General features: G+C 35.6%; 1 protein-coding gene across 1 annotated transcript in view; it reads right to left on the bottom strand.

The window, feature by feature from the left end:
* Positions 1–13,597, bottom strand: part of AGMO (alkylglycerol monooxygenase) — a 319,390-nt gene that overhangs the window by 169,391 nt on the left and 136,402 nt on the right. Inside the window, exon 6 of the mRNA XM_066239850.1 lies at positions 631–697. Within this exon, the coding sequence (XP_066095947.1) occupies positions 631–697 (67 nt within the window). The remainder of the gene's footprint in view (positions 1–630; positions 698–13,597) is intronic.

The following is a 13,597-nucleotide window of genomic DNA, read 5'->3' on the forward strand; positions in this document are numbered from 1 at the left end:
TACTACTGATAAACATGTGAATTTGGTCTCTTTCTCTCCTGTTACAAATAATGCAGATATGCAAACTCTTGCCCAGGTCTACTGGTGCACACATGTAAAAATTACATTATTTCTTAAGCTGGCATCTTTAAACTTGAAGCACCAGCTACGTGGGGTTTTCTTTTTGTCAGGCAAAAGCAGCGTATGTAAGGTTAACTCTCAGAATTTAAGCAGGAAAGCAAAGTGTTGTTTATTAGGCTTTCCTCAAATCCCAACAGTTTTCAAGAGTGAGCAAGCCCTCTCTGACTCTAGATAGGAATTACTCTCAGCTAGGGGTCAAGGAGTGGCCTTCAAGATATAAAGTGTATATCCACTCCACTGTTTAACACTTTTTTTCACTACAACTAAGGAGATTTAGGCTAAAAAATAAAAGAAAAATACAATGTCAGATATGAAAAAATTTTATGGTATTTTGTTTGTTTGTTGTTTTGTCTCTAGTCCTTGATTTGAAGATGAGGTCTCTCCAGATTCAAGGGAGGAAGGGATTCCTGTTTGCATAGTGTGTGCTATGTTTGGTAATTGTGATGAAATGATGCAAAATAGTATCATTTGCAAATCAATGAAAAAGAAAGAGAGATCCCGTTTTCTTACCATGATGAACCCTATGGTGGCTAGGAGTATTAAGAATCAGTTCCAAAGGACCAAGGTTATCAATGACCTGTTTAAAACAAAAGGAATACTTATTTATATACAGTTATTATTAAATGTCTATGTAATATATAAGTACTCAATATAACCCCACTTGGGTTAAGATATATAGGCAGTCCCCGGGTTATGAACGAGATAGGTTCTAACTAGGTTTGTTCTTAAGTTGAATTTGTATGTATGTTGGAAAAAGTATATTTACCTATTGAATGCAACTTAGACAGATGTTTGTCTTAACATAGTATTTCTTTTTACCTGTCTGTGCATGTAAATACTTAAACATTTTTAAACTATAGAACCTATCTTATTTCTAACCCAGGGACTGCCTGTATTGCAAGTTTCAGGGTTGCCCTCAGAACCAGAAAAAGTTTTTCTATCACTTGGTGCTCACATAGAACCAAAAATAAACTCATAACTCTATTCTGAGAGTTGACTGTGAGGTTAAGAGCTGGAATGCCTCATTTTGGTTCATGGATCCTCCATTAATTACTCTGGTCTTGAGAACATAACAACTCCATTCTGCCATCTTTAAAATGGAAGTAATAAAAGTATATCTAACGTAATATGTTCTGAGGATTTAAAACAGTAGTGTGATATGATGCTATTGCCAAGACATACTTCTCTTTTTATTTTTCACCTTTAAACGATGTCTTTAGTGAGTTATGTTAGCAGAGCAGGAATAAGGGAGAAAAATACAGTATTGTATTCATATTCTGGGTTTGGTGTCGTCCAATAACCAGCCATGCAGCAGCCAGTTACTACTGTAGCTGCTATCAATTCTGTTATGGTGATCCTGCTTATTAAAAGAGAATTCTATCTGGTCTCTTACTTGTACATACATCATCTACCACTATATCCTAGAGGCCAAATCAAAGTCAAATATATAAAGGAGCTTTTAAAAAAACTTTTACAATTACAGAAACTTCAAAATCTGGCATATAACTTTGTAATGTTTCATTGCAATATTGCTCAGTAAGAATCCACTGTTCTGGAGTGTGCAAAATCTAAAGAGTATAGGAACATGTAGGTGTCAGAAACAAACAGAGCAGGCAGTTGATATGTTATGTAACTAATATTTGGCAATGTGAGAAATCCTTTCATCTTAATTATATTATGCTTTCTTCCATTGACCATAGCAGATACAGGATATTTTACTTTTCTTTAATGAGTAGCCAAATGAAGATATTAGAGACAACCGATGACAAAATCAATACATTGTTATGATATTTTAAGAAATTGCTCACTGCTAGTGTTAACTTCCATTTAGAGGTATATGAATAATAATGGAATAATTTAAATGATCCTTAAGGGACTAAACCCAGCCACGGACGATCATAACACTGACATGAACTTGTTAACAAGTCAGTGATATGGTGAAAAAGCAGTTGCTTAAGATGACGAGATATTTCAGATATGTAACAACCAATGTGGTATGGAAATCTTGTTTGAATACTCATTTGAACTAACTAAACAGAAGAGATATTTTATAAGCAATGTGGGAAATTAATTATAAACAAGAGTATTAAATGAAAAAAATACTGTTTACTGGGAGTTATAATGCATTGTCATTGTATAAGAAAATGGAACTGATTTTTAGAATTGTGCAACTAAAGTATATAAAACATGAATCTAGATTTGCTACAAAATATTTAGTGATAAAAATAAAATATTAAAAAATGAATAGCTGATATAAATTAATCAAAACTATAATGGTTTATAAATTTTTAAATTTAATTTATTGGAGTGACATTGGTTAATAAAATCATATAAGTTTCAGGTATACAATTCTATAATATATCATCTGTATATATAATGATTTTTAAAATGGACATAATAAAGATATATAAATTCATTGCACTAGTGTATTTTTCTAAATATTTGAAGATTTTTAAGATAAAATTTTAAGTGGAATAAATTATTTCTCTAATGATGTACAGTAGTGTTCACTTTGAATAGATTTTAAAGGCCCAAACATACTTCTATATTACAACCATTTATATAGCAGGGTTTGATCATTGTTTGGCAATGTCTGACATTAAAACCCCAATTTACAAGTGCTCTGCAAATGTGAAAAGCCACAGTAGCCACACCATCCTCAGCATGTGGTGGCCTGTACCCCATTGAAGTAGAAACTATTGCACTGTGGCCATATAACAATGCTGTATCGCTCCAAGGGTCAGGGCGTCATCTTCTTGTTAGACCCACTGGTAACCCAAATAAGGGATTCTCGGTTTCCATTATGAAACAGATAAAAACGTTTGCATGCAAATGATGTGTAATATTATGTGTTGTATGTGTGTGTGTGTGTGTATTTTTTTTTGACAGAGACAGAGAGAGTCAGAGAGAGGGACAGATAGGAAAATACAGAAAGGGAGATGAGAAGCATCAATTCTTTGTTGCAGCATCTTAGTTGTTCACTGATTGCATTCTCATATGTGCCTTGACCAGGGAGCTACAGAAGAACTAGTGACCCCTTGTTCAAGCCTGTGACCTTGGGCTCAAACCAGTGACATTGGACTTCAAGCCAGCAACTTTTGGGCTCAAGCCAGCGACCATGACTATGATCTCACGCTCAAGCCACTGACCCTGCACTCAAGCTGGTGAGCCCCGTGCTCAAGCTGGTGACATCGGGTTTCAAATCTGGGTCCTCTGCATCCCAGTCTGACACTCTACCCACTGTGCCACCACCTGGTCAAGCTATGTGTCGTATATTAATTTAGCCCTCCCCCTCTGTCTTTTAATCTGGAGTTTTATCATTTTTAAAGTTTTTTCCAAGAGAAATGTGTTATAAGATGCAACTAACAGATTTTTAGATTAATTCATAGAACAGAATTCATACACAAAGCACTCTCTGTATTTTTTAATTTTAGGAGTTCAAAATACTGTGAATAGATAGCCCTTATATCAGATGGTATCCCTATAAAATAAGCTATTGTGTCACAAATATAGTATTAATCAGTGGGAATTGGAAGGGCAGCAGGAAGAAATAACCCTGTATTTTATTAGACTACATTGCTTTGTGCTTGGTGGAAAATATCTGTTAAGAAGAAGAATGGTGATGGATAGAGAACAAGAAATTGAGGTTTCTCAGTAGTCAGAACATCAAAATCTGATGCTTTGGTTGGGCTTTGTCTCTCTGGCAGGGAATCAGATGGGAAAGGAGAAAACCATTTTATCCTTGTTTGTCTCGTTGGTGCCTAGCATATGTTACAAAAACAGACAACAAAAGGGGATGGAAGAGGCTACATGGCTGGTTTCTGTGACCCAGATGCATTTCTGGTCCCAGTGTGTGTATGCAGCTGGATTTAAAGCTACAGAAATGGTGAGTGCATTCAGATGATTGAAGCTTTGGATGAGGGCATTATTTTTTTTCATGTCAAGCTTTTCTTCAAAGAAAATCTTTTGCTCATGCAGGCTGAAGCATGGTGATACCAATGTTGAAAATTTCTTTCTTTTTCTTTTCTTTCTTCTTTCATTCATTCTTTCTTTCTTTTTATTTTTTTTTAGTTAAAAGCCAAGTGCTACACAGGCAACCACAGTTAAATGTCCTGAGAGTGCCTATGAGTACCTTGGAGCTGGGCAAGACCACCTAGGTGTGGGTGATTCATCATCATTCAGGCAGCCCAGTCCAAACTTCTTTTGTTGAAAACCCTTCTGATTCAAATCAAGGAGAAGCCATTAACTGTTAATAACAGTTGAGCATAACAACTCAATTATCGCCCACTTTTGCAAATACAGTTATTTAGCAAGCAATTCAACCACAACTAGCTTTGAATCACTTCAGGAAAATACTGTAGAAATAACTGTAGCTATTTTCATTGTTAAAAGTTATTTGTCTTGGATTTCAGATTTAAATGAATTTGTTTTAATAATGGAACTTTAGACCATACAGAGGACTTGAAAATAATTTAGTTCAATATTCGTAAAAAAGCACACAAATAAAGCTCAGAAAAATTCTATTACTGGTACAAGTTTAAAAAGCTTGGGAAGAAGTCCTAGTCTTTCCAGTTTTTGCTCTGAAATCTTTCTATTTTTCTATTATTTAGCTTTCTGTAAAGCCAGTAGCCAAGGCCAGGCCCATGCAGGTTCGCATTGGATTCGGACAGTCGGTAAAGAAACAACAGAGCCAAAAACTGGTGGGCCATAGTCTTTAATTCTAGCTTGCACCTGGCGGGCAAGTAAAAATACACGCTGGGCTCCAAAACCCACTCACATTCAGGGCTCACAAAGCTACTGAGTTATCCGAGTTTCCGAATAAAATCAAAGGTTTCTAGCTCGCCAGCCTTATTCTCCTCAGTTCCCCATCTGCTTCCTTATCCCAGACACAAACTGCACAAACCGGCATCTCACTCAGCACTCCGCCATCTTGGCTGCTTCTCCTGGCCACATGGCCTCTTTCTGCTGCTCTCTGCTCTGCTCCCTCTGCTCTCTCATGCTCATCATCCCAGGAACCAAGAGCAAGCTCCCACTCTGTCCCCATTTTATATTGTAGCTTCACAACCTCTAATCCAATATACAAAACAGGGAAGTCTCTACTACAAAGTCATTTCTCTGAGGCATGATTGGATTGTACCACCCCACATCAAAAAGGGTGGGAAAGGTTTAATCCCAAAACCAAGCCCCAGGCTACAAGGATTCTGCCTGCCTTTAGCCCACAGAGACAAACATTATCACCTGGGCAACGGCTTCCACGAGGGAAGTGCCATTTTGAACAAAATGAGCATAATATATTTTATCTGCCCAACACTTTCAAGAGAGGTAGGAATTTTACTATCAAATAAAAGAAAGTAATCTTTAGCACTTGAATGAAAAATGGTAACTAAATGCTTATTGACTACATTTTTGATATAAAGAATCCAGGAATTTATAAAAAATGAAGGGATTTCAGCTTCTAAACTACCCCTCATGGTGTTATAGGCACTTCTGGTGCTTTGTCAGTCTTCAAAATAATGTATCCTGTAGTCTTCTCTCAGGGTTTTATAACTTAAGGACCATGGATGCCTACAATGGCCATGGTGGGCTTCATAAGGTCAAGAACTCCTTGAAGTGTCATGCCGAATTTTAGGAATATGCATCTATGGGGCATTTTTCTGAGAGAAAAAGGCCCTTTTAATTGTATGCTCTAGAGATACATAAACCCTCAAAGACTAAGAACCAAGGTCCTAAACATAAAACTTTACATTATTTTCTTTGTTCCTCTATGTGATTAATTTCCATATTTTTAAAACTTAACTGCTAATTTCTTAGACATCAAAAGTGGTAACAATTTCATTTTTCTTTTTTGAAATCATCATTTTCTAAAAATATCACATCTTAGGTGGCTTTTATTTGTATAATAATAATATTAATAAATAAAAATAATTCTACAATAATAAGCTCTGTGCATTCTGTTGTTTAGCTTTTATCCAACAGAAAAGTTATGTGTCATTCAGCAAACTGCTCACAAACCCATTTCTCCCTCTACAATATATGGTGGGGGGAGAAGAAGAAGTTAATCTAAAAGCAAGGGAACAGGGGCCATGAGACTGTGCCATCTTCTCCTCAAATCATATCATACTAAGTAGATAAATCTACCTCACTGCCCTCTACCCTGTGCCTTTATAGGAGTGGTTCTCAAATGGGGAGATATTTCTTTCTCTCCCAACTGAAGGAACCTAGTGACTAGTGTGGTTTAGTGCAGCTAAGTATCCTACAGTACACAGGACAGTCACCCAAATAGAAACCATCTAAGGCCCTGGCCGGTTGGCTCAGTGGTAGAGCGTCGGCCTGGCGTGTATAAGTCCCGGGTTAGATTCCCGGCCAGGGCACACAGGAGAAGCGCCCATCTGCTTCTCCACTCCTCCCCCTCTCCTTCCTTTCAGTCTCTCTCTTCCCCTCCCGCAACCGAGGCTCCACTGGAGCAAAGATGGCCCGGGCGCTGGGGATGGCTCATCGGCCTTTGCCTCAGGTGCTAGAGTGGCTCTGGTCGCAATAGAGCGAGGCCCCGAAGGGGCAGAGCATCGCCTCCTGGTGGGCAGAGCATTGCCCCCTGGTGGGCGTGCCAGGTGTATCCCGGTCGGGCACATGCGGGAGTCTGTCTGATTGTCTCTCCCGTTTCCGGCTTCAGAAAAATACAGGAAAAAAAAAAAAAAAAAAAAAGAAACCATCTAACCCGAAATGTCTATAGTGTTGAGGCTGAGAAACTCTGTCATGGGTATGAATGTCTCAATGCATGTCAGACTTTGCAGCTCAGGAGAAAAGCATTATATATACAATTTCTGCTTTCTAATTTAGAAGTCAGAGGAAGGGATGTGTTAGAAAATAAGGTTGGTGATCTCTCCCAAGACTAAAGGCAAACGTGAGTCTGGAGTGAGTGCCCTAAGTCCAAACATTATTTTTGATCTAGTGAATTGAAATATTAAGATAAATAGCAAAAATGCCAAAAACAAAACAAAACAAAACAAAAAAAACAAAAATCACAGACTGGATGATGGGATCATTGAATTCTGTTCATCTTTGGCAAGATGAACAGAATTTCTTGAATTTCTTGAATTATTTTGATGTTCTCTGAGTGCAGAATTTCTTGAATTTCTTGAATTATTTTGATGTTCTCTGAGTGCAGGTTTGTGTGGGCTTCAGTTTCAATGAATGGGCCAGAGACGAAAAATATAGTTTTCACTTCCCCACGTGATTTTGAAGTTTCCTTTGAAAGTTCTTATGAAAACTCGTCCCCTTGTAGTCACACTGAGTTGAATAACTCAGAGGCTTAAAAGGTTAATGAAACTTCCATTTTATCTTGGTTATCAGCTAGTAATAATTTTACTCTGGAAATTGATAAACTAAGTACATGTGGTAAATAAAATAATTAAGTGCTTATATGAATTGGTTTTAATGAACTCATCCCATTATATAGTTATCTGTTTTTTTCTGATTATCTTGTACTACCTGAAAAAACATTTCTATAGATCTTTCCAAATTGAAATTTAAAAATCACTTAGAGTTGAACTCTATAAAGCATCAAAATAAATATTCTACATTTTTTCCCAAATAATTTTGCCTAAAATTATTCTAAAATTAACTTATTTCATTTGATACATTCCTGAATTATTTTTTTGATTCATATGATTAGAAATTTATGACTGATTAGATTTCTATAGTTCAGGTAAGAGTAGGTCAAATTTAAGGACAATGCTTAGTTTTCACAAAAATATTCAGTTAATTCAAGACAAAATTATTTTGTTTCTCTGAATTACTTGGAAAATTGCCTCTTCTCACCTTACTATGACTATTGAGGTAAGAGAAAAGACGTTTTAAATATAAAAAAGCCTTCTTAATTCACTTCTTTAAATACAGTTATATATTACAAAAAAATAATTCACTTCTTCTGGTTAATTTTAGAATATTGGGAATGTTACATTATCTGCAAATGCATATTAAAATATGGGAATATGTTATTGAAAGATCATAGGAATATTTATAACCATATACTTTTCAAAAAGAAGATACCTTTACTTAATTACATGTTATTTCCAAGTAAGAAATGCTTACAAACATTTATGCTTCCTGCCTGAGAGAAAAAAAATCATAATAAGGAAAATATGTCTTCAGAAGCATGTGCGTAACAGAATCCTCATTATAAAAACCAATGTGCTAACAATGTGATAAATGCTGAGGCGTGGCTGGGTTGGGGGTGAAGTGAAATGAAATCTCTGTGGTAGGAAAATGCCTGCATTCAGGTTAGAGTGATGACATTGCTCTAACTGGTGAAGACTTCTTTACAGCCTCATTCATGGCTGATGTTCCAGAGGGGCCCATACCATTGTGGGCCTCCATCTTTCCCCATACTCAGTATTTAAGGGAAATACTAAACCGGCTCCTTTATCATCTGATATGAAAATCATTATTTATTTAACTGAGAAAGGTATGTCTGAAGAGCAGTCTGAAAATGGCAAAACTTTTCAGGTAAATTAGTGGTAAGATTCAATGCAAACTCAAACTAAAGTTAAATGGACCAACAGTTACTCTATGATTAGCTAGCTTTTTCTTGGTCTAGTTTTTTTCTCTCATTTTTATTTCCTCCTTCCTTCAGCCCCTCCCTCTCTTCCTTTCTCCTTTCCTTCCTTCCTTCCTACAACTCTTCCTTCCTTCCTTCTATCCTTCCATTCTACCTCCCCCCTCTTTCATTTTTATTCCTTCCTTATTTTTCTTTCATCTTTCTATTTATCTAAGCATGGATGCATGTGCATTTGTGTATAAAAAGATTGAAGAATCTTTATTTGGAAAGATCTTTATAATTAACTATAGACTCATGTATATCCTTTTGGAATTTAAGTGATTTATAAAAATTTCTATGACCTTTCAATAATATAATACATTTCAGCAAGTTAGTCCCATATACACATAGAAAATCTGAAGGATAAACATATGTGCATTAATATGTTTATTCTTAACATATTTATCATATTTTGAATATATACTAGAGTGCCAATCAACAAGTATCTCAAGTATCGAACTACCAATAAGGGTTTTCTTCTAGTATTAAAAATAATGTTTAAATCATTAAAACTTGTATTTATACATTCTTATCAAAGTCTCTTATTGGAAGCTACTTGCATAGTAAGTAGAGCAAGAAGTCACTTGTCAGCCAATTTATTCATTCAGTAAGCATTTACTAAATTTCTATGGAACTTACTAAGTTTTAGAGGTAAAAATAAATAAAGTTTAAAAAAGAAATAAATAATTAGGAAGATTATTTACAGTCTACTGGACTCTTTAATAGAAAAGTAAAACTAGTTCAGAAAAAATTGTGTACAAAAACGTTATCTTTTAAAATGATTTTGTTTTCTTTTGGGAAGGATGAGAAAATCATTTAGTTATTTTTTCTTTTTCAATTACTATATTGCACAGTCCAGATGTCTGAAATTATAACCCATTTGAATTTATAATTGACAGAATAATTATCTAACAATTAGCAGGGGATCAAATATATGGTGATGGAAGGTGATTTGACTTTGTTTGGTAAACACACTAAAATATACAAATGATGTATTATAAAATTGTACACCTGTAACTTATATAAACTTATTAAGCAATTTCACCCCAATAAACTTAATTTAAAATATAAAATAGCAAATAAAATTGAGTTTGTTTTCCAGGTCAAAAGCTGAAAATTACATCTGGTAATGATATATGTTTTGGTTAGCCTCCAATAGTGTAGCTTTGCAAATAGTCTCATAGATTACTTCTGGGGAATGCTGATAAAAATTCTCCCTCATTTATAAAATTCAGCAACTGAATATACAGAAATCAATATAACCTATGTGGATTCAATTTATTCAATAGGTCCTTTACTGAATGTCTGTGTTAAGATCTTTTGAAAGATGATTTGGTCGTACAATGGAAATTACAATATAGTAGCAGCTAATTTAACTATTTTTTAACTTAAAGGTAGAATGAGTGACATCAGATTTTATTATTTAAATATATAGAGAAATAGGTTTTTCACTCTTAAGAAAATCTTTAGAATTATTCATTTGAAGTTTTAAAAAAAAGGATGAAATCCATGAACACTATGATTTAATATATTAAAATAATTTTACTTTTTTGTGAATTGGTCAATCTCTATACACTGATTGTTTAATAATCCGAACATTCATAGAAAATTCATTGTAGAGCATCTGGTGATAAAATGTAAAAATAAAATATTAATTACATCCCCCACAAGGTCTACTTTGTTGAGTCAAGACAACAACTTGAGTATTTAGACAGATGGCAGTGGCAGCCATATTAGCCTATGATTTCTCTACAGGGAAGCTAGAAAGCAGAGCTCTTAGGATATGTGCTTGTCTGCCTACTTTCACACTTTGAAATCCTCAACAAATGCTGATTTATTCACAGTCAAATGTTTTCTTATCTGATTAGGCAGTTTTCTACTTCAGTAAGCATGTAATATGGAGTAGGTACATTTCCACACCGAGGAGTGAAAAAACAATATTTTTAGTTTGGAAATAAAACAATCTGGAAGAATCGTGACTTGAGATCATAAAGAGCTTCATAGGGAGTAAATTTCTGATGAATCCATACCACAGGGTCAAAGAGTTAAAAAGCTTAGTTTTATAAAGAATGAGACTAGGCTGTGTTTATACAATAAACAACAGTTTTAAATTACTATGTTCATAATAAATTATCTTGAAGGCTGTTTCTTATCACTTAAGATTGTATTATTCCTCAAGTAAAAGGACAAGAGCTGAACAAATTAGCATTTAAAAAAAATTTGTCTCAGTTTATATTCTGGATACCACTTTTGACTTTTCCTTATTAAAATCGAACTGCCTTTTGACCCAGCTATCCCACTTTTAGGACTATACCCTAAGAACACCATAGCACTGTTCCAAAAGGAGAAATGCACCCCCATGTTTGTGGCAGCATTGTTCACAATAGCGAAGATCTGGAAACAGCCCAAGTGTCCGTTAGTGGACGAATGGATCAAAAAGCTTTGGTACATATATACTATGAAATACTACTCAGCCATAAGAAATGATGACATCGGATCATTTACAATAATATGGATGGACCTTGATAACATTATACGGAGTGAAATAAGTAAATTAGAAAAAACTAAGAACTATATGATTCCATACAAAGAGGGACATAAAAATGAGACTCAGAGACCTGTGGTGGTGTAGTGGATAAAGCGTCGACCTGGAAATGCTGAGGTCGCCGGTTCAAAACCCTGGGCTTGCCTGGTCAAGGCACATATGGGAGTTGATGCTTCCTGCTCCTCCCTCCCCCTTCTCTCTCTCTCTCTCTCTCTCTCTATCTCTATCTCTCTCACTCTCTCTCCTCTCTAAAAATTAATAAAAAAATTAAAAAAGATTAAAAAAAGTGAGACTCAGAGACATGAACAAGAATGTGATGGTAATGGGGAGGAGGAGAGGGAAGGGGGTGAGGGCAGGGGAAAGTCACAAAGAAAACTAGTTAGAAGGTGATGGAAGACATTTGGACTTTGGGTGAGGGGTATGCAACATAATCAAATGTCAAAATAATCTGGAGATGTTTTCTCTGAACATATGTACCCTGATTTATCAATGTCACTGCATTAAAACTAATAATAAAAAATTATTATAAAAAATAAATAAAATGAGCCCTGGCCGGTTGGCTCAGCAGTAGACCGTCGGCCTAGCGTGTGGAGGACCCGGGTTCGATTCCCGGCCAAGGCACACAGGAGAAGCACCCATTTGCTTCTCCACCCCTCCGCCGCACTTTCCTCTCTGTCTCTCTCTTCCCCTCCCGCAGCCAAGGCTCCATTGGAGCAGGGATGGCCCGGGCGCTGGGGATGGCTCTGTGGCCTCTGCCTCAGGCACTAGAGTGGCTCTGGTCGCAACATGGCGACGCCCAGGATGGGCAGAGCATCGCCCCCTGGTGGGCAGAGCAACGCCCCTGGTGGGCGTGCCGGGTGGATCCCGGTCGGGTGCATGCGGGAGTCTGTCTGACTGTCTCTCCCTGTTTCCAGCTTCAGAAAAATGAAAAATGGAAAAATAAATAAATAAATAAATAAATAAATAAATAAATAAATAAAATGAATGCAAGTAGCTGCTGGATGTGTTACTTTAAAGGGAGGCAGATTCCAAGTGACTTTTTAAAAATACCTATTAAATTGACAGAAGAAAAATGGGAAACATTCATAAGCATACCATATAAAACTTCATTCTTGTGTGACACCATTTTATATTTACCAGTTTGGGCAGTCAGTGAGAATGAACCATGTTCATAGTTACATTATGTTAGAAGAAGGTAACTGATAAATTGAGGTTAAGTAGTCCTTGTTCAAAAGTCCAATCCAGGTGGTCATATAATACATGCTTTGGATATTCAATCTATTTTAAAACTCAGTACATTGTAGCTGCCATTCTGATTCAATTTTCAGTTTCAGGTATTGCTGCTACATTCACTAATTAACAAATGTTAATGAATTACCAGCCATGTACCTGGCATTGTCTAGCTTTAGATACTTTCATGATAAAAATGTACAAATCTGAATTTCAAATCTTACAATCTCATATTTCAGATCTTCTGATTGTCACCTGTTATAAAGTTTGGACTGTTAAAAAATAAAATTTGTATATTAATCTTTTAAAGTCAAATTTTATAGAATGAATTATCAAGCAATAGGTTAGAAGCTACAAGTGTCTGTTTTTCTTAAGTTCATATGCTCTGTGTCCATTTACATCTTTCTTTCTAAAAACCAGCTGAAGTGTATCTGATCCCTTGTCTCCACAGATTTTTTTTTTAATTATTGCAGCCTGTTTTAGTCAGTTTGGGATGTTATAACTAAATACAACAGGCTGGGTGGTTTAAACAACAAACATGTATTTCTTTTAGTGGAAGTCCAAGATTAATGTGCCAACAGATTCATTGTTTAGTGATAATCACTTTCTTGGCATATTCTCTCTCTCATGTCTCTTATAAGGACGCTAATCCTTATGATCCTTATGAGAAAACACTAAAATTGTATACATAAGCACAGTTGGCGAATTATTTTCAAAGGTAATTATAGAATAGAACAAAAGATCATCTATAGAGAGAACGTGTATAGGGTTTGGATTAAAGATAGGCTGCAAAAGAGGTCAAATAAACAAGACAACACTAAGATTTGACCTTGATGTTGACTTTTAAGGAGTAACAGAAGCAAAGAAGGGCAGCTGATTTGAGTCGGTATGAAACATGTTTTAGACATGTTGACTCAGGGTGGCCAACTATCCCTGTGAATGTGTTAAAATATGACCTTGGAAACGCTGATCATATATTCTTAAGAGAATTTGCATTAGAGCTATAGACGAAATATGAAGTTACGTACTTAAAAAGAGTATGAAAATTGTGAAGTAAATTAAATGTTAAGGAGAGAACACTATTGAGAGAAGACAGATTGTAACAA

This window comes from Saccopteryx bilineata, chromosome 7 (genome assembly GCF_036850765.1).
Source record: "Saccopteryx bilineata isolate mSacBil1 chromosome 7, mSacBil1_pri_phased_curated, whole genome shotgun sequence".
NCBI classification, from domain to species: domain Eukaryota; kingdom Metazoa; phylum Chordata; class Mammalia; order Chiroptera; family Emballonuridae; genus Saccopteryx; species Saccopteryx bilineata.